Here is a 21561-nt window from a genome sequence, read left to right as displayed (position 1 = left end):
AATGTTCATAATGCAACTCATTTGAGTTGCATTATGAACATTATGCAACTCAAATGAGTTGTATAATGAAAAAAATATTGCATAAAATTTTGTATGCCACTCGTTGCAAAACTTGATTTTTTCAGCACTCTTCGTATTTATCCAACTCGGCAAGCCTCGTTGGATAAATGTACGACTCGTGCTGAAAAAATCAACTTTTTGCAACTCGTCACATAAATAACTATTAATGTTCTGGAAACAGTGAAAATAGTCGCTTCGATGATTACCTTTGAGTCAAGCCATAGACTAATGAGTTAAGCCTTTACTTCTGCTTGTCGAAAACAAAAAATGACCTACGAAACTGAAAAACTTAGCAAACTGCGGTACTGTAGAAAGGTAGAAACCTGTAGAAACGTAATCAGTGCGCCACGGCGCTTACTATGATTGCCTTTTGTATGGGGGGGAGACACCGAGCACGTGCGACAAAACAATGATCAACTGTATAGTACCGTGAATAAACGCTATAAAAAGGTTGGTTAACTTTCGCTCTCGTTCGTTTCTATGCTTGTAGTAGATAATGAATGAATTACCACTAGTACAAGCATTTTGCCGTACAATATTTCGTCTTTAGGGGGGATGTTGATGCATCCCGAAATCGTTGTACCATCCCATTCTGAAAACCGAGTCGACTGTTTTGCGCTTTCATATGAGGATGTCTCGTCGTCGTCGTTATCGTTGCTGAGCAACATGTGCTAGGAGAACAATATGGATAACATAACTGAAACAGCAATGAATGACGCTTGTTACGATTTGTTTTATCGTCGCGTTAATGTGTACCTTCATGATTTATTTCAGTGGTCAAAAATTGTAAATTACCTTCAATTAGATAAACGTTTAGATGTAGTATGACATCACGTTTTGGTAAAATTCAGATGTATGTTAACTGCCCATGCCGTCGTTTTTTGCTTACCTCATATGTTGACGTGATGTTCAGTTTGTGGAACACGGGCAAGTAGATGAATCCCATGACGAAACCCATGGTGATGACGCCAAGCGATACATAGACGTACTGTATGCCAAATGAGTAGACTTCTGTCGGTAATCCCAGCAATGTAATACCGGATATGAAGCTGAAACAAGAAACAAACTAAAGTTTAGATGGGTTCAGGACTAAGGACTTAATGCAGAGACTTAATGTAGAGAGGTGCTCCCACTGCTATGCATTCAAAATCATGAAGTTTGCCAATGAAGCATGCTAGGGTGATATTGGGTATTATCGGCAGGTTTGTTCTCTTCGTCATGGGGGGTTTTTGTCAACCAAATTGCCTGAAACGCGGCCATATCATTCAGCTTAGTTGGGAAGGATTTGAGGCCAACTTTGAGTTCAATAGGGTTCAAAAAAACCCCCAAGACGAAGAGAACAAAACGGCCGAGAATAGGTAATTTCCCCTATATGAAGTTTGAAATTCTAGGATTGAGCGGAGTCCGTAGACCGAACTTTGAATAACACTGATAGGCAGCGGCATCCAATCATAATCAGGAAACATCTTTCAAATATGTTTATGATTTCTATTAACCTCTAATTACACCTGCAGCTATTTTCAATGATCTACAGTCGTGTTAGTTGTTTGAAAGTACATTTCGATTCTCTTTTTGTATATAAAAAATGCCAAAATGGGGCAAAATGGACCATTTCGCGTGCCGTGCGGTGAATGAATTTACCAATCGATTTCTCGCACTTTTTTACGTCAGAAATGGTCAACTTCACGTACCGAAACCAGCGGCGTTGAAAGATCCGTTTTTGGGTCGATTTTTCCCACTGCGCGATGTTGCAGAAATGCATGACAAAGAGAACTTTTGCAGCCGACTGAATGCTGTAGTGGATAAGATTCCAAAAGGTGATAACAAGATCCTCGTGGGCAAGCTCAACGCGAAGGTTGGTTTCGAAAACTCGGACTATGTACACGTCATGGCCTCGGATAAATGAGCGAGAACGGAAATCCGTTTTCAGAGAATTGTGACAATAATGACATAGTGATTTGGGGATAGTTCTTTGATCATTGACCAGTGTACAAAGTAACATGAGTCTCGCGTCATGGAGTCACGGAAAATCAAATCGAACACATTTGCATCAGACGAAAAAAGATACGGAGCCTCCACGATATGCGGAAAAACGTAGCGCCGACCGAGAATGGCTTCATCGCCTCCAGCGAGAATAATTTGGTTGAGATACGCATCCTTAGAAAGCAATGAATCACAGAGGACACCTGGAGAAAGATAGACAAGCGAAAGAACGCCAAAGCTGCGATAGAGCGAACAAAAACATGAGGAGCCGAAGTCGCAGCCCGACAGCCAGTGCCCCACATTTCAAGAGCCTCCACAAAATTTCACTTCACGGAAAAAAAATGTGAAACGAGAAATAAGTTGTGCAAGAAACTTCTAATCATTTGATTTTTGTCATAAGAATTCCAAATTAGTGTCTGCTGGCAAGATGTATGTGATATGTCGCGATTCCTTTGAGAAAGACTGCAACTATTTGTCCAGCTATTTATACAATTTTAAATTTTGCCTTCAAATCATATTAACGTTTATGTTTTTTTGTGCAAAAATTATCGGAAACCCTGAAGAAAATCTTCGACTGAATTCTAGAGGAACTCCAAAACTGTCAATTGCAGAGTTCTTGGTAAGTTTGTTTTTTTTTCTGTATAAAGCTTTTGAAAACATTTTGAAGAATTTTTATTAAATTCTGGAAGAATTGAGGGTTTTTTTTCCGAAATATGAACTCATGAGGTTGATGTTACTTTAGAACGAGTTTTTGTTAAGTGTGCATTTTTCACCAAAAAAAATCTTTAGACCACCGATTGCGCTACATTTTTTCTAGACATTCCTCGATTTTTTTTTGCTAGTTTCTTTATGAACTCTTGCATGAATTTCTACTATTGCGTGCAAACCCCTTAGTTTTATTCCCACCTTTAGGTTTCCGCGCCGAAGGCCCAGCGCCAGATCCGGCGACATTGTGTTGTCCAAAAAAGGCTCATGAAACCTACTGCTAGACTATCCATTTACGAGAGAACAAAAGAAGTTTACAAAGTTCTTCTTAAGTTAATTGTTGCCATGGAAATAGAGCATTTCGCTGACAAAGCATATGTTTTATGTTATTGTTTACCTTTTTTTTGCTGTGTTAGTGTGGAATTTGACGATTTGCTGAATCGCGTAAGCCTTCGCTGGAAGAAAACGTCATGTGACTCGGCGACGCAACAAACATTTTCAGTGAAAAAAAAGCAATATTTATCTGGTATCTAATGCCGCGAATACACCCTTGAAAATATTTGTTTTACTTTATTTAAATTTCTTTTATCATTGTTTTCACGCTAGCATTTCAACCTTGTTATGCATAAATTTAGTAGAATTAGCGTTTTTAGTGGTGTTAACATACACTCCCGATCAAAAGTTTGGGGTCACCCCCTCAAAAACATGTCATTTTTTTTAGGGTCATATCTCCGCCAATTTGCGTCCGATTTCAAAACCCTAGGTCTCATTCGAAAGATTATAAGTCAAAGAAACTTTGAACATGATTGAAAAGAAACTTTTTCAAAAAATTTTGTGTGAACTTAATTCAAAGTTGTATTTAAAAAAAAACGAATATAACCTTACGGCAGTGTCGCTGGAAATTAGGTCGACCAAATTAAAATATGAGAGCGGTAATATAACCCATTTTCTATTGGCTTTCAACTGCTTTTTACAGAAGTTAGCTAAAAATCTAAAAAAAAGTTATTAAGTAAATTAACTCTTCATGTCATCGACCAAAAGTTTGGGGTCACCCCTCAATCTGATGTATCAGCCAAAAGTTTAGGGTCACTTTCGTAAAACATGGAAAAGTGATTTGGTGATATCTTCGTCATCTATAGTTCAATTTTAATGCTTTTTGGCTCATTCTAAAGATAATTACCAAATTTACGTTTGATGTCTTAAACGATTTTTGTATATAAAAATGTTATGTAAAGTTAACACATTTCACCACACTTCAAAAAATGAGGCAACTTTACGTTAAGTTTTAGTATGTATGTAAATTTCAACAAATATGTCTGGTTCAATGTCTACGCAGTAAGTATCATTTATTTTGTTTCAAATAAGCCAAGAAGAATTAAAATTGAATGGAAGATGACAAAGATATCAACAAATCACTTTTCCATGTTTTACGATAGTGACCCCAAACTTTTGGTCGATGACATGAAGAGTTAATTTACTCAATAACTTTTTTTTCTAGTTTTTTTAGCTAAATTCTGTGAAAAGCAGTTGAAAGCTAATAGAAAATGGGTACCGCTCTTATCTTTAAATTTGGTCGACCCAATTTCCAGCAACACTGCCGTAAGTTTTTATTAATTTTTTAGAAAATTTGGCAACTTTGGGTTAAGTTTACATACAAAATTTTTCGAAACAGTTTTTTTTTCAAATCATGTTCAAAGTTTCTTTGACTTATTATCTTTTGAATGAGACCTAGGGTTTTGAAATCGGACGCAAATTGGCGAAGATATGGGCCTAAAAAAGTGACATGTTTTTGAGGGGGTGACCCCAAACTTTTGATCGGGAGTGTAATTCCATATTCTGAATCTGCATGTCAAACTGAGCCGAGATCCAAAGTTTCATGAATATTAATGCCCGGGAACCTATTTAAAAATCCATTTGAAATGTGTATGGGAGCGATTTGATGAATCAATCGGATTTTGTACTGGGCTGAGCTGTCAAACAGTTACCCAGCTATCAAAAGGAAATTTGGAAAAACCTCTTTGGAATTGATTTTAGGTATCAAAATAAAGTTCTAAAAATCTGAACAAAATCATAGTGGCTCAGAAAAAGGTGCTCTTTAGTTTAAAAATATAAAATCATTGATTATTTTTTTTTCTAAATTTTAGAAATCACCTTTCGACAGCTGGGCAACTGTTTGAAAGTTCCGCCCAGTACAAAATGCGACGAGGGGTGATTCATCAAATCGCTCCCATACAAATATCAAATTGATTTTTAAATAGGTTCCCGGGCCTTTACGGGCAGAGCAAGCACTGGAGAATGTTTAAAATATTACAAGTTTTGGTAGCCAAATGGAAAATTGCACCAAGATCGACACGGTTCGAGAAGGCGAGTGCTGCTTTTGCTAGTTTAAGAAATATATGGAAAAACAAGCAGATTAGTTGACGCACCAAAATCCGAATTTTCAACTCTTTCATGCTGTACGCCAGTGAAACTTGGTGTGTAGCAGTGGAGAACACTCAACGGCTGCAGGTCTTCATCAATAGATGGCTGCGATATATAATTCAAGAATGGTGACCTCACAATTGGATCTCCACGTGGAGCTCTATCGTAGATGTCTCCAAAAGCCGATATCGGCAGGGGCGCAAGTAGAAGGTGGGTCGGTTACATTGGAACCCAGCAGGATATCGTAGAAGAGGCAGACCCAGAGGCTCATTGCGGCGCAGCCACAATAAGGAAATAAAGGAAGTCGACAGAAATCTGACCTGGCCACAGGTTAAAGCGATGGCTGGCAATCGCCAAGGATTGAGATCTTTCTATTCGGCCCTCTGCACCACCGTGGGTGCCCAGGATTGAAAGTAAGTATGTTGTACGCGACCGAACCCATGGCGTTCAGTACCGCCCAAGTAGATGCGCTACCAACTACCGACACTATGACACTATGACAATCAATAGAACAATAACCCACCTAATCCTATGACACAGAACCACAGAAAACCATAGAAAGAATACGTGAAAATTTATTGTAAACTAAACTCAAATTACCTACAGCTAAACACAAAACATTGAAGAACAAAATAGTTGCAAACGACGGGCAGACACGAAGAAAACTAAAAACTGTAAGTTAACCTAAATTTGTTAAAAATCATGCAATTAATGAATAAAATTTATTATAACTTGAAGCTTACTCCACCAAAAAGGCGAGTTTGTCTGGACTGGAGAGATATTTTTATAAAACCCGTCCGTCCCGTAACATATGTATAGGAGCAATTTGTTGCTCCTCGACGGATTTTGTACTGGGATGTCAAAATGCGATTTCAAAAGTTTTTTTTATCTGTATTAACGAGATTTTTAGCCCTGGGCTAGTTCATCTCGGGACCCACGCTTTACTTCCCTTCCGAAGGAAGAACTCACATTTTGTGAGTTTGTCGGGAGTGGGATTCGATCCCAGGTCCTCGGCGTGATTTCAAAAGTTCTTTTTGAAATATATTTTAGATAATAAGATCAAACCAGGAAAATATATATTAGTGGCTCGAATATCAATGAATTTTTCAAAATTTGAATATCCAACTCTCTTAAGGCCTTGCCGTTTCATCGCTTGTTATTTACGATCCGGACTTAGAAAAAAAACATCGGCTTTTCATAGGTAGTTCCACTTACGTGCGCGGCCTTTTCTTTTTGCTCGCTCATCCATTTTGTTGAACGCAAGAAAGAGCGGGATAAAAGAGGGACAAAGTGCCCCCTCTATTATCTGTTTCTTTCGCGTGTTTGTTTACGTGAGTGAGTGAGAAAAAAGAATAAGCTGCGCACGCTAGAGGGTAGTTCATAATGTGGGGTACACGTGCGTGGGAAAGTGTGCTGATTTATGACTTGCATGTGGCACAGGAATTCTTCCAGGAATTTCTTCTAGGTTTCTACACAAACATTTTCCAGGACTCTTCCAGCAGTTTTTGTGATTCCCAGGGTACTTCTGATGAGATTCTTCTGGGACATTATTTAGAATTCTCTGGGATTCTTCCAAGAATTTCTTCTGAGATTCCCATCTGGAGTTACTTAAGAATGTCCTCTCGAGATTCCTGTACAAGTTCCTTCCGGGATTTCTTAAGAAATTCCTTCTGGAATTTCTACAGAAGTTTCCTCTAGGATTACCCCAAGTGGTCTCTTACGAATTCCTCCATTGTTCTTTCTGGGGTTCCTCAAGGATTTTCTTCTGAGACCAACAGTTCCTTCTGGAATCTTCAAGGAATTTCACCAAAGATTTCTTCTGGGACTTCCTTCAGAAGTTCATCCCTGGTTGCTTCAGGAATTCATTACGGGTTTTCTTTAGGAACTCCTTCTAAAATTCAAGCAATGATTCCTCAAGACTTTTCCAGCTAAAACCTTCATCTTCAAAATTCTTCCACAAACTCTTCCTGGTATTCTTTCAGGAACTACTTCTGGGAATACGTCAAGAACTTCTTCTAGGATTCCTCTAGGAACTTCTTTCGTTTTTTTTTTTTTTCAGAATCTGCTTCCGGGATTTATTTATAAACTTCTTCCTGGATTCATCTAGGCAATATCCTTCCGAGATTGCTTTGGAAACACTTTCTGGAATTCATCTGGAAAGTCCTTCCGGGAATCGTCAAAAAACTTCTCCCGGTATTCCTGTAGTTCCTCCTGGAATCCTTCCAGGAATTTCACCAGAGATTTCTTTCGGGATTCCTGCAGAAGTTCATTCCTGGATTGCTTGAGAAATTCATTCCGAGATTTTTTCAGGAACTTATTCCAAAATTCCTGCAATGATTCCTCATAATATTTCTTGGAATTCCATGCGAGATTCCTGCTGGAGTTCTTTCTGAGATATTTTCTGTTTTTTTTTCATGAATTCTTGGATTCATCTAGGAAATCCGTCAGGAAATCCCCCAAACATTTCTTATGGTATTATTCCAAGAACTCCTCCCGGGATTCTTTCAGGCATTACTTCCGGGATTAATTCAAAAACTTTTTCAAGGATTCCTCCAGGAATTTATTTCGGGATACCTCTGCAAACTTTTGCCGTTAATTTTTCAGGAATTGTCTTCGGGATTTATTCATGAACTCCTTTCTGAATTCCTAGGTTAAAGAAATCCTTAAGGGAATCCCCCAAAAAAAATCTGGTATTCTTCCAAGAACTTCTTCCAGGATTTCTTTAGTAATTCTTTTCTGGGTTATTCACGAATTCTTTCTGGATTCCCTTCAGATTTTTCTGAAAATCCTCCAGAAGTCCATTCTAGAAGTCTCCCAGAATGTTCCTGGGTTGGAAATCCTCCAGAAGTTAAATACGGAATTCCTACAGGAGTTTTTTTGTGGCAGTCTTTATGGAATTACTCAAGGAGTTCCCATGGGAGTTCCTTATGAAGTCTCTACTGGAATTCCTAGATGAATTCCTCCAACAATTTCTTAAGGAATTCGTCCATCAGCTTTGTAAGAAATTCTTCTAGGAGTTCTTTCTGGGTTTCCTCGACTACTTCCTTACGGGATTCCATTTTCCAGGAATTCCTACTGGAAATCCTAGAAAACAAAAACTTCTGAAGACATTCCAAAAGAAATTATTAGGGTCTCGGAAGGAATTCCTGGTGGAATCTTTAAAGGAACTCCAGAAGGAATCTAGGAAGCAATTCTTGGAGGATTCCCAAAGCTTGTCATCTGCTACAAAATAGCATCATGGAATGGATGATCGCAGATTAAAAGGAATGTTGGGGTTCTCATTTCTGTACTGCAGAACACTCACCAACAGAACCACAAAACTCATCGTCGGTAGCCGAGCGTTCGTCGGCGCAGTAATCAATAATGAGTAACTACCTGTCTATGCGGTGGGACAACAGACCATTAGGCCGGTCTCACAATTCTGGCTACCTGAAACCCCGATATTGAAGAGCACAGAACTCAGTATCGATCGTTTTGTACTAAAAAAGGGATCCACTGATATCACCCAATTGCCGAACATCATTTCCATCGGGCAGTGGTGAATATCGATCCGTATGAGATCTGAGTTTAATTCGCTAAACCAATCTTTCTACAATCAGTTCCGATTAACCCGTGTTGCATCTAAGATCGCAAAAGTGTATCAGCTGGTATTTTTTATCAAGTGCGGTGAACAAAATTAAGTTCCCCTTTGGGGTTGTTTTAGATTGTTTTTCTGAACTTTGCATGCGTAGCATGGAGTAGTTAAGAAGTGCTTGAAATGAGATCGGTAAGAAGTCTAATAATAGTGAAGTGGCCAAGAATCTTACATAAGCCATTGATCCCATCTATAGGCCTATTAGTTAATGCCACCGAGTGAGTCGTCGAGGGAGATCCGGTGAAGGTCAAGGCCGGCAAACTGCATGTGTGGACCGCAGTGGTGCCGTGGCGTCACGTGGCTAGCTCCGGTGAACATCGTCCGGGGCCCAATGCACAATGGGTCCAGAGCCGTATTTACGAAAACAAAAATGTTTGTGCCTAAACCATAAGTTTTAGATACATGGTGTCTTTGGGAAAGTTTCATCTAATTTTTCGTCCTTTTTCTCATTATTGTGAAATTAGGGTGGTCCCTCTAGTTTAGCTGATCTAAACATCTGCTTTTTATTAGTTTTATGTATGTTTACAAAATGTTCTACAAAGTTGTAAAAGAACTTATTTGGAGCAAGTTTGCCGAAGAAACCATTTTTCTATCTCTTATGGTTCCCAACTTATAATTTTTTAAAGGATTCTTGTTAGGGTGATCCATGAAATTCAGTTTTCTTGAAATAACTTTTAATTCGTTCGTTTCTCGTAAATACTTTGTTCCGAGCACTTTTAGAACTATCAACGACGCATATTTTTTCCAAAGAGCTGAATGTTCTAACTCTCATGGTTAAAAAGATATTGGCGTTTTTCTTCGAAAAATCACTACTACGAGCTATTTGATATGTTAAATCTCATTATTCTGCTGTCCTAGGAAGTTCGGATCATCATTCATCAGCGAAGTGGTCGAGAAGTCCTTGACTCTCAAGAGGAAAATGTTATATGTATAGAACTGCGGCGTTTACATTTGTTTACAGGATTTTGTACATGCCTTACAGGTTTTCTGTTTATTATGGATGGCCACGGAGTACTTTCAGGGAATATTTCTTGAGATATTAAAAGTATTTCTCTATTTCTAGGGAGCTCACTAGAAGTTTTTCCAGAGATCTCTCCGAGAGTTTTCTCAACGATTCCTACGTGAATTCTTACTGACGATCCTCCAGTCAAATATTCAAATATTTCTCCAAGAGTTCTTAAAGAGATTTCCCCTAGAGTTCCTCTAGAAATTGTGGTTGGAGAATTCTTCAGCAACTTCTCCACGGATTTCTTAAGAAAGGCTTCCGATGATTCCTACAAAAAATTACTTTTAAGATTCCTACGGTAATTCCTCCAAGGAATTCCTCTAGGGATTTTTCCAATAATTGTCAAAGGATTCATCCAGGAATTTCTGCAAAAAATCGATAAGAAATTCCTCCACGTATTCTTCCGGGTGATCCTCTAAGGAATTCTTCAACAATTTCTCCGTGATTTTTTCCATGACCTCCTCTTTGAATTCTTCAAAGAACTTTGCCCCAAGGATTTGTTGGAAGATTATTTCATATACATGTTGAGATCCTAAGTAAACCACTTCTATGAACCATCATCTCTGATCATAGAACACGAAAACACATTCCAATTCACCAATTATATTTCACCGACCAGGCCACGTCGCCTTTGATCTGTCGGAGCTCTCAACTTAAACTACTAATATGAATTCAATTGTACAGTATACAGATCATTCGTGATAGTTATTTCCCGCAAGGTTTAACTTAAGTTTAAAATCCAACATACATTTCCTTCCTTGAGAATTTCTTCAGAGAATCCAAAAGGGAGATTCTTTAAGAATTTCTTAGCAATTTACTTCAGCCTATGGATCACAAATTCCTTAAAAGATTCTCCATCAGGGAAAATCCATCAGAAATTTTGAAGGATCTCAGTAATTAATTAAGTTCTAGTTTTAAAGTTGAACTTTTCAATCCAATTACAATTTCTTCGAAATTTCTTTGTATGTGGTCACTCAGTCGCTGTTGTGAATATCACTACAATTAACTACAGCTTTTTTCCGCATAGATAATCTGCGTGTGCATATCTGCCGATCGAAATAGTTATGTACTACCAAATGAAGTGTAGTTGTTTTGTTAGAGTTGGCATTAGCATTAGCATTAGCATTAAGCGAGTCGCACAAATTCGTAGGTGGTACAGTCCTAGACCGCTGTTATGAGGGTTGCCTCCTTCCCGTCCGAACCAAAGCACAAAGATTTGGGATTAATCTCTGACTCTTAGACAAGACTGACGCAATCCTCCAATGATCGAGCACTGTCCTGGCCACGTCCTTGCGACTGCTGAGGAATGGGAAAGGATGGTTAGCAGTCTTCCCAAACGAACACCGAACTCGCTAAGTACTGCTGTATTTAAACTCCGCCTGTACTCTGACTTGGTGTTTAAACCGCAACACACAAGTCTGTACCCAAACGTGTACTTATGTTCAGAGTTCGTTCCAAACATAAGTACGAACATATGTACAGTACACGTGTATCGCACGAAACGAAGTGCGAAGCGATCGTGCAAAAAAAGAACTTTCTCGAACGACGATTGACAGTTCGGCACCACTCGTTTACCAATCGGAAAGCCGCATCGGGTTTCATCCTCGGTTTTCGCTCGGTTCGATTTTTGTTTTGTACTTCTGTGCGTACACAAGTTTTGTGCTTGAGTACTCTTTGGTACGGAGTACGCTAGCAAACACGGGTACTCCGATGTTTGGCGTTTGATGTTCAACACAAGTGCGAGAAATTGTACCGAAGTTGAACATGTGTTGCGTTCGTGGGAAGACTGATGGTTAGTTTTGGACACCTATAAAAAATGTAGACAACTCTACGATCTCTCAGGCCTAGGTGCCACGGGAATTTGGATGTTGTTAGTGGAAGGGTAAACTGTTTTGTTAGAGTTAATAAAATATTTAGTTCAACAGCGAAACGAAGTGTTTTGATATCCCTTTGGATTTCCTGAACGCTCTGTGTTCGAAAACAAATTACTTCAAGTATTTTCCGAAAGGTTTCTTTACAAATTTTATCGACAATTACACCAATGACTCATTATGGAAATGCTTTTTTCTATCCTTTTAAAAAATCATTCATCAATTCCTCCACGGGAATATTCCTGCAAGAATTTGCGGTGGATATTTCTACCGAAACATTCACCCTTTAAGCGCCATAATACTACTGAACAACTTTGCAGAAGGAATATCATTAAATAATAAAACATGCCAAAAAACGCTTAATAATAACAATAATAATAACACGAAGATATAATTGCTATCAACTGCGTTAAGAACAGTTTAGTGTGACGTTCATTCGCGATGTGGGCTCCAGCTCCCAAGTAGTGATCGCTGGCCCTAGTGCGCAACAAGCGCACACGACATTGAAGCTGAGGGACTAAATGGGCTGTAGTGTAGTAACGTGCATGGTGACGTCATAACTGGGTATGGTGACGTCATAATTTCCCTCTCCGGTCTGTTGGATCAGCGAGTCTATTTATAGCGTATGCCAGTAACTTTTTACTAAAAAATAAAATGTCACTCTAAAAATTGATTACCCAAAAATGAGTAAATTTTTACACTACTTAATTTTTACCCAATATATTTATAACTGCTTTATAACAACATGTGATATAATTTGATTTTCCTTTCTTGATTTTTTATATCTCATTTTGTTATAAGCTTGTAATAATTGTATCAAGACCTGTTATAATTATGTTAAGGCTAGAGCAATTTTAGTTATAATTTTTGTTATTTTAACACCTAACCGGCGAATTTTATAACTCAACCTGTTATGAAAAATCTTTGAAATAAATAACTTAATCGGTTATAATTTTGTTATGCCTTTCTGATCGGGTAAGTATACCTACAGGGAGAAATCTACTAAGAGCAATGACAGACATTTAATGAGCTGTTTCTGATACTATCGACAGTCTTGAAAATAATTCGTCACAGGAGAAAGGCAGAAAATTATGAAAAACTCCAACAAGGAAAGTGTTCATTTCCTTGGAATTAGAAAATAATCATCACAGAACCTGCTCATTGAACAATGTTGACAAAGACTCCCACAACTTCACCACCAAACATTAAACGGATAGTTTTGTATGGAACTCACAAAAAAACTGAACAGAAACACAAAAAGAATCTTGTGCTGCGGTAATATTCACATAAATAAGACGAAAGGGTCAGATAATGAATGCGTCGAAAAATTCACATTTAGTTTACAATTAACTAGAATCCACAGAAGCAAGCAAACGTTGAACATAACTAGTGCTTTTTATGAGCACTTTCAGCCCACCAAAAGCTTGCTTAGCTAACTATTTTTGTATTCACGACGATTCAAGGATGCTGATCGAGAAATGTTTTAACCCTAAAAGATCTTGATCATACAGGATACGAATGTTGCGTCCTTCTATCAGATATCGTATCCGATCTCTCTTCTCTCAAACTCACCTAGCAATCAACGACAGCGCAATCGGAAACACCAACATTGTCCTCCCGCCCATCAGGTACTCCGATTCGGTGCTTGGTTTCCTCTGCATGAATCCAAAGTAGATTCCAATCAGGATGCACAGGAACAGCATCGACACAAACACCAGATAATCCGGCCAGGAGAACCTCCTCATATGCTCCACAATATCTTCCAGCTGACCCATTTTCAAGCTTCCCCCTCGATAACTGTGTCAACCCAAACGCACACTTCCAACCTGTTGCTTTCTGTATCGATCGACCCGTGTCACCCGCGTGTAACCTGCTGCAATAAGGTATTTCGCTTCCCCTCTCGGAAGTTCTATTTTTGAGCGCGCGCGATCCCGATCGTACCGAACTACTACATCCGAAGTCCGCGAACCGCAGAATCCGTGTCTAATCCGGTCCACTGCCAAACTCTAACTGAACCAATCCCTCCCCCGATGCGATGATGCGGCGATGGCGGCGGGACGGGATGATCTCGATCGATCAACGAACAACAACAAGGTGGTGGTGACGTACCTTCACTACTTACTGGGCTGCTGGGGAGGATCATGATCATCACCGTTGATGACCGACCATGTTTCGTGGATCCCGAAAGTATCCACTTCGAAACGGCGTTCGTTGCTGAACGAGACTCGTTTGTACACTTAGGTGTGTAGTTGTCAACGGTGGCAAGTACGCTAGTCCGAGATTAGTTTAAACTAAATTAGAGAATTACATTCAATTTAGGGTTCATTCGATGTACGGTCCGTTCTGTTTTCCTTGCTGTGTTGCTGCAGTGGTTCCCAAAATTGAACTGGTAACAAATGATCGAGTCCGCAACGGAATAAATTTGAGGGGTTTATAAAAACATGAATCGGTAGGTTTACAAGAACATGATCCAATACCCATTGTATATTCCAAAGATACCATTAGGAAATTGATCACTGATAGTGAGTATCTCAAAATATTCAAAATTAAGCTCCAGAAACATTTGAGCATGAGCATGAGCCAAGATGACCGTGCAATTCGTAGTTGCTACTCCGTGATTGATCAGAACAATCGAAATTGCACAACCCAATTAACATTTTGATGGCCAATTAGTCTTGTAGAAGTTTCTAGAACCGTCATAAAATCTTATACCTTTTATTTAGGTTTTATGATGGTTCTAAGAACCTCTTCTAGTATATTTGACTTGAAAATGTTACTTGGGAAGGAACCAACAAACGGAACTTGGGAGTAGCTATCACTCTCAATGTGCATTTTTGAGAATTCCAAATTTTATTAAGTCAATAACGACGTCGGCCACGTCCTTACGATCATCGTACGTTGCTACTAAAGTCAAAGATCACCTCATATTCTCCACGACGGTCAAAATATAATAGCTGTCATGATCCACGCTTTGAGAACCCATGCAAGTTAGTAGTGATCAGAATCTTGCTCTGGTGAGTGTTCTGCGCGCTGCTGATCCCATATGCAAATCCGTTAGACTAGTTGCTCTGTATGGGCGAACAGCTTTCATGGTGATGCACCTCAATTGGTTCCGTGTCTTGGTCATCGTTTGACGCTCTGATTGATCGCGATAGGACCTGGCAACTTCAACTGATTGCGTACTGAGATGGCCACCACTGACTGGCGGTAATGATAGTGAAGAAGATGACATGTCCTGCCCTACATAATGTCCAAAACGGTTGGAATATATTTGCGTCATACACGCGATCAGCTTGCTTTCCAGAGTGTTCCATTTATGTTGGGTCGTTTTATTGAATGATTGTGACTCACAAATCATTTTAACAATCCGCAGAATCGACCGTGATCCAAAGAAAAAGTGAAATTGATCATGACTAACAGAGATGATTGCCACGATGTGTGTATCTACGTCAAGTTGGTAGTCCGAGAGATTTGATGAATGAATTTTATATTTAGAAGGTATTAGAGAATCAACATCAACTGCATCACAGCTGTCTGGGAACATGGCTCTGCTGAGATTGAGGTATTACATGCGTTAATAGGGTTGCCAGATAGCCAACAATAAACATTCTGAACGAGAAGCATAAATGAATGTACTTGTCCTGTGATCTATTTCGAGATCAGTAACTTTTGCTACTACCAGCTGTGAGGAAATGCAGCATATTGGAATTCCAATTCCAATTCTAAGCTACAATACCGTTTATCCCTTTGAAGCCGGAATTTTTCCAACCGTTATTATGAAGTTTTTTCTACGTTTTTCTGTAGTTCGGTAGAATATTATGCAGAATATTTTTTTCTGTACATCTTAGGTCATCCAACCTGTTCATGAGTTAAGATCCCAAAGTCTACGGATATAACGATCAATTCTTTCATTATAAAGCCTGTATCCGCAATAATCGGGACACAGAAGTGCAGCTGTAGCTCTGTAATGAATCGGTAAAATTGGCCAAATAATTGACTGAGAACTCTTCAGTGTATGTTTATTATTTGTGCCAAATTTCATAAAAATCGATGCATTACTTTTAACTGTGGATGAAAAACAAAAAGACGTTGTTTTAAGCATTTTGTACAATCATGACCAATTTTCATTCGCATAGTAAATGGTTCTTTTACGCTACAGTTCAACGTTCTGTATTGATAATTATGAAATTTCGTTAGCAGTTATGATACTTATAGTTACACTTTCTTGCAAAATTTCATCAACTTTTGTCAATTGATTCGAAAGCTACTGGTGTTGATAGGGGTGAGTGTTAATGAAAATATTTCGTGTTTTTCATGTGCGATGTTCGCCTATTCATAACTTTTGAATTTCTTTACCAAATTTAATGAAATTTCCACAGAAAGTAGTTGATTATGTGTATATTATGTCTGCAAAATTTGATGATTATTGGTAAAGTACTTTCAATAGTACAATCGAAACAATAAAGGGTGCTGACTAATTGCTGTCTGAGGGGCTAAAATCACGTTCAGTCCCAATACATGTTTCGATTATAAAGTTGTTCATAGTGCATCGATTTTTTTGAAATTTTGCCTATGCAACGAATTGAGAGAGGTTTGTGTTCAAAATTTCAGCCATTTCCTTTGCCAAATTCAAAAGTTGCAGCCCTGACAAGCAAAACTAGGGGCTGTACAAAATTCAATGGCGCACATTCTACTCTTACATTGCTACAACAAAAAGTACTGCACCGATACACATGGAATTTTGTAGGTGAAATGAACACATCTAAAGATGTTATTGGGCCAAATTTGGACAATTTTAATGTATCTATGACAGAGTTACAGCTGCACACTAAGATTCAGATGTTCCAGCTCAGTAATTTTTTCACTGAGTTCAGTATTTTTTTCATCTTTTTACTGAGTTTTCAACAGCAGATTTATTTCGGTACACTCGGTAATCGTATTTACCGTTCACCAGTAACGATATTTACCGTGCTTCAGTAACTTTTGACAGTTTGTGAACTGAGCTCGGTAACTCATTTACAGAATATCCGCAAAATAAATAACCGAGCGTACCGAGTTAAATCTGCTGTTGAGAACTCAGTAAAAAGATGGGAAAAATACCGAGCTGATCTTAGTGTGTGTATTTCTGTGTTCCGATTGATTCTATACCATTACCCGGAAAACCAATACCCGGAATGCCATTTACTGGAAAACCATTTACCGGAATGTACCATTTACCGGAATGTACCATTTACCGGAATGTACCATTTACCGGAATGTACCATTTACCAGAATGTACCATTTACCGGAATGTACTATTTACCGGAAAACCGTTTGCCAAAATGTACTATTTACCGGAAATATATTTACCCTCAAGCAACACACTTGTCACAGAAGAGTGATGGTGGCACAGGGTTAGTTGCACAGAAGTCATTGTGACTCATCTCTAGCAAATAAGTATTTATATGTTATAAGTAAGTCACAATAACTTCTGCGCAACATAACCCTGCGCTGCCATGACTCTTCTGTGATGAGTGTGTTACTTAGGCCGTCTACCTCCATTGATGGCTTGAATGACACCTCATGCAAACTAGCGAACTTTGCATGGTAAGGGCTGTATACCATATGGTCTATGTTAAGTCATGTACATAGTTACTACTTCTGCATGCAAGTCTAGACAGGAGGTTTAATTCTTCGTCCTGAGTGATTATGATTGGTACCGTCGTGCGGGGCTTCTTTATACACTTTTTCATGGTTTTTCAACTTCAAGACATTATAACTCCCAGACTAGTGAATGAATTCCCGCAATTTTTATACACAATAATTGTGAGTATGTATGTAGGATGTATGCAAAATTTGAGCTAAATCCATCAATAAACAAAAAAGTTGTTCATACACCAATCGGACACATCTCATATAGAACCGGATGGGGGCTACTTTGGACATTTTTATCTATAACAAAACTGCATTTCAAATTCCAGGGTTATTTGGAAAACTACATTGTACCAATACTGTAGTATACTGTATCATACATAATTTCAATAAAAATATGCGTTTTAAGATGGCTCTGTGCTACCTTTGGTATTATGAGCAGCGTGATATTGCTATATAGATAGCCTGAAAAAAAGGGACCATCAATCCTTTATTTGGGCGAAACGGTCATTTATAACGTATAACGATACAAATATTCGATTGTATATGCTACGTTGATACATTTTGAATGAATTGATCAACCCTTTGAAATTTATAAACTGTAGAAACAATGCCTACAGACCAAATGTTCTGATACGTTATGTATATTATATTGGTTTATTCGATGTTTTTTCGCGTCCTGACAAGCAATAAACGATCTGTTTGAAAAATAATTTCAACCAAATGAAGGGAAAACTATTGCTTTATAATAGTTCCTAAGACATCAAACAGATTTGAACCATATTTTGAATTCAAAAAATCCATATTCAAAAGTGTCCAAAGTAGCCCCGCATTTCAAAAGTAGCCCCACACGACGGTAATGGTTTATTCAGATTATGCAATAATCTGGATAAAATAGAAGAACCCGATTATTATTAAGCTAAACTAGTCATCAGGCTAAGGTCATTCAGTCAAAGACTGAAAACAGGCATCGAAAGAACAGCCTGTTGCTAGAAGAAGGGAAAATATCTAAGAGTGAAATTTACAGTTTGTTATTTAAACATTTCTGTAACAGGCTTAGTTGAAAGAACAACACATTAAAATAAAGAAACATATCAGACAAAGTTAATAGTTTCGCTAATCAAGTTTGCAACTATGCAACTTGATGCAATTGAAGAAGGGCAAAACTTCTTCATAAAAAGCAGCAATTTCCAATAAACAACATGGTAACCAAACAGCTCTATAACAGTGTAAGTCAAAAGAACAGCCTATGCCTTAAAGAAGGAAAAACACTAGATGGAATTAATAGATTGGTCGCCAACTAATTCTGTAACGTTGCATCGTTAGAAAGAACAGCCTATAAATTGAAGAAGGTCAAATCTCCTATACAGTAAACAAACCGACTGCCTGTATAAACTTCATAAATGAACCTAGACGAAAAGGAAGAAAATGTCATATAGAAATGCTACAGTTTGGTTGCCAGTCTAAAAATGTTCATTCAACCCAACGGTGCTTGCTCTACTCTGCCAAGTGAACTGAACCGAGAATCTAGTTCTAGTTTTATAGTCTTGAAAAAATATTTAGAATATAGTTTTGAGGCTTGACTATCGTAATCATCAATTGATAAAATTATTCGAAAAGAGAAATAAAATATCAGATTATGTTTAAAAACACCAAAACATCTTCTGAGATCATAGGTTTTCCTAGGCCTTTCCGGGAAATAAACCATTTCGGGAAATGGTTTACTGAGAAATGCATTATTCCGGAAAATGTCTTTCTGGGAAAAAGATTCAACTGTACGACCAGAACAGTAAACCTAGAAAGAACAGCCCATGTTAAAAGAAGGGCAAATATCTGCTGGAAATATTAGCAATCACATTCAGCACATTGTTTATAAACTCGTTGATGAAACACATCTATGTACACTACGTGACAGCTCCGTCGATTAACCAATTTACTGCTAATCATAATTTGGCAAAACTAGAGTTCAGCTAAATAACCGGGTCATGGTTTGGATCAAAAGATAACCGGTGCAAAAGGCATGGAATCAAATGTCTGGATATCGATGTGCAATCTGGAAACAAATTTCGGGAAAAATTATTTTCTGATAAATGGTTTTCCGGTAAATGGTTCATTCCGGTAAATGGTTCATTCCGGTAAATGGTCTTTCCGGTAAATGGTTTTCCGGTAAATGGTTCATTCCGGGTAATGGGTTTCCGGTAAATGGCATTCCGGGTAATGGTTTTCCGGGTAATGACGTAGAACGGTCACAAGTTCCGGCAAGGCTCATTGTTAGCCTCTTAAGCAGCCAGAAAGTTCCATTCGGAACTTTATCTGAACTTCGCTGAACTTCAAAGCTGCTTAAGATGCTACTTGGAACTTTGTCGGAACTTTCAAGTTCATAGAAGTTCAGTTCAGTAGCATTGTGTTTCAATGAAGATTAAATTTATTTCTTTTACAGAAAACAACTGTTTAACCATACACGAATAAAAGACAAATATGAATTTATCAAACCAATGACTACTAGGCTTGAGCAAAAAAAAAAATGCCACCCAACGGATTCAAACCGATAGTCGCTGTGTGAGAACCCTACGCTCTACCACTACAGTTGCGATTGAGTGAACAGCAGCTAAAGTCTGACTTGAATCGATTTTCTGTCGGCAGATAGTTTTGCACATTTGTACAGTAGTGAAGTTAGCTTGACTTTGTCAAGTGTCTTCAGCAGCGCAGCGGTAAGTCGGCAGGCTATCACGCAGGAGGATCCAGTTCAAATCTACATAGCAGCAACATGTGTGCAAATATAATTATCAGAAGCAATTTCCAGACATGAATCACAAACCCACCAACAGAGTTGTTGATTCTGGGAAACACCTTTTTGTTTCTGCATGAATTTTGCCAAAGTTCTGCCAGAAGCTGCTTAGAAGGCTATCCAGTGTGCTTATGTGAACTTTCAAGTTCCAAAATTACTTAAAAATGAAGCTGCTTAGAAGGATAATGAGCAACCTCCATCGAGCTGCTTAGCTTATATAGTACCCTTTTATCTGAACTTTTGGTTACTTGGGTACTTAACGTAGTGGCAAAAGCTATTATCACAAGTGTAGACCTGAAGCTATGATCTCCGGAATAGTTTTGTTGATCAGGAATATCTCAAAACTATCTTGAAATGACTCATGCTATGTAAGGGGTTTACAGATTGCAGGTTAAAGTTCATTGTGAGAATAACTACTGTTACTATCAAGAGCTAAACTTCAGGATACTTTGGACGACGACCCTAAATGTTACAAAGGTTCATAATAATACCCAAATAACACACATGTTATATAAAAGTTACGACAGCGCAAGTTTTGGTTGCATAGAAGTTTATTTTACGTTATTTCAACACAATGTTAGAATTACGTAAACTAAACTTCTATACAACCAAAACTTGCGCTGTCGTAACTCTATTATAACACGTGTGTTGTTTGGGTATCTAGTAGACTTCAGGTTGGTCCAGTCACCGCGATTGATTATGAAACGTTACTCAGTACGTCAGATATAGCTGATATTATGATAGTAGACCTGAAGTTCTGAACTCAAAGATAGCTTGGATGACCTGGAACGAAGTGTCTCTAAATGACTCTAAAGTGTCTCTAAATGAGATTTCAAGAGCTTCACTGATCTCAGCAGCTTATGCAATACTCAGAGCCGTAGCGTGCGGTTGGCCAAGTTGGCCCCCGCCAAGGGCGCCAGCTTCAGAGGGGCGCCGAAAAGGCCTAAGGCAAAAACTATTTGAGTTTTTTATGTGCAAAGTAACATCTTTTTTTTTTTGTTTAGAGAGACTTTACCCAGAAGGGAGCAATATCAATATGCTTTCGAAATTCTAGTGGAAGCTTTCAAAATATTCTTACTGGGTAATGTCTAGAAATTACTTCTGAGAGTTTCTTCGAATTCATTGATATATGTTACAATGTCCACTAAAAGTATTTTGAATGGAAAATATTCAGATGATCTTATTGTTATATCCAGTAAATGATTATTTGGAATTTATCTCTCGTAGATGTAGGAGAAATTATCCAAGTCATTTTCACTTAAAAAACTATCAGTGAGTGTTTTATTTCCTCGAAACAAATCCAGGAATTTCTTTTTTTTATCAGGTAATTATTTTAATTTTTTTTCTGCTTTTTTCCGAAAAGTCTTTCAGAACTTTCCAAAAATTCTTTCAGGATTTCTTTGAAAAACTTTTTAAGAAACTTTCATAGAAACTCCTTCGGGGATTCTTAAAAATATCAAAT

The 21561-nt window shown here is 38.2% G+C and overlaps 1 protein-coding gene across 1 annotated transcript in view; it reads right to left on the bottom strand.

The window, feature by feature from the left end:
• The window catches only part of LOC115262094 (sodium-coupled monocarboxylate transporter 1), a 31906-nt gene extending 18049 nt beyond the window's left edge, over positions 1 to 13857 (bottom strand). The window contains exons 1-2 of the mRNA XM_029864073.2: positions 13253 to 13857; positions 950 to 1109 (exon numbers count right to left, since the gene is read on the bottom strand). Of these exons, the coding sequence (XP_029719933.1) occupies positions 950 to 1109; positions 13253 to 13455 (363 nt within the window). The 5' untranslated portion in view covers positions 13456 to 13857. The remainder of the gene's footprint in view (positions 1 to 949; positions 1110 to 13252) is intronic.
• Positions 13858 to 21561: the final 7704 nt, after the last annotated feature.

The sequence above is a fragment of the Aedes albopictus genome, chromosome 3, assembly GCF_035046485.1.
Source record: "Aedes albopictus strain Foshan chromosome 3, AalbF5, whole genome shotgun sequence".
Classification (NCBI taxonomy): Eukaryota; Metazoa; Arthropoda; class Insecta; order Diptera; family Culicidae; genus Aedes; species Aedes albopictus.
Note: the sequence above shows the minus strand (reverse complement) of the source record. Positions and strands in the feature narration are given on the sequence as shown.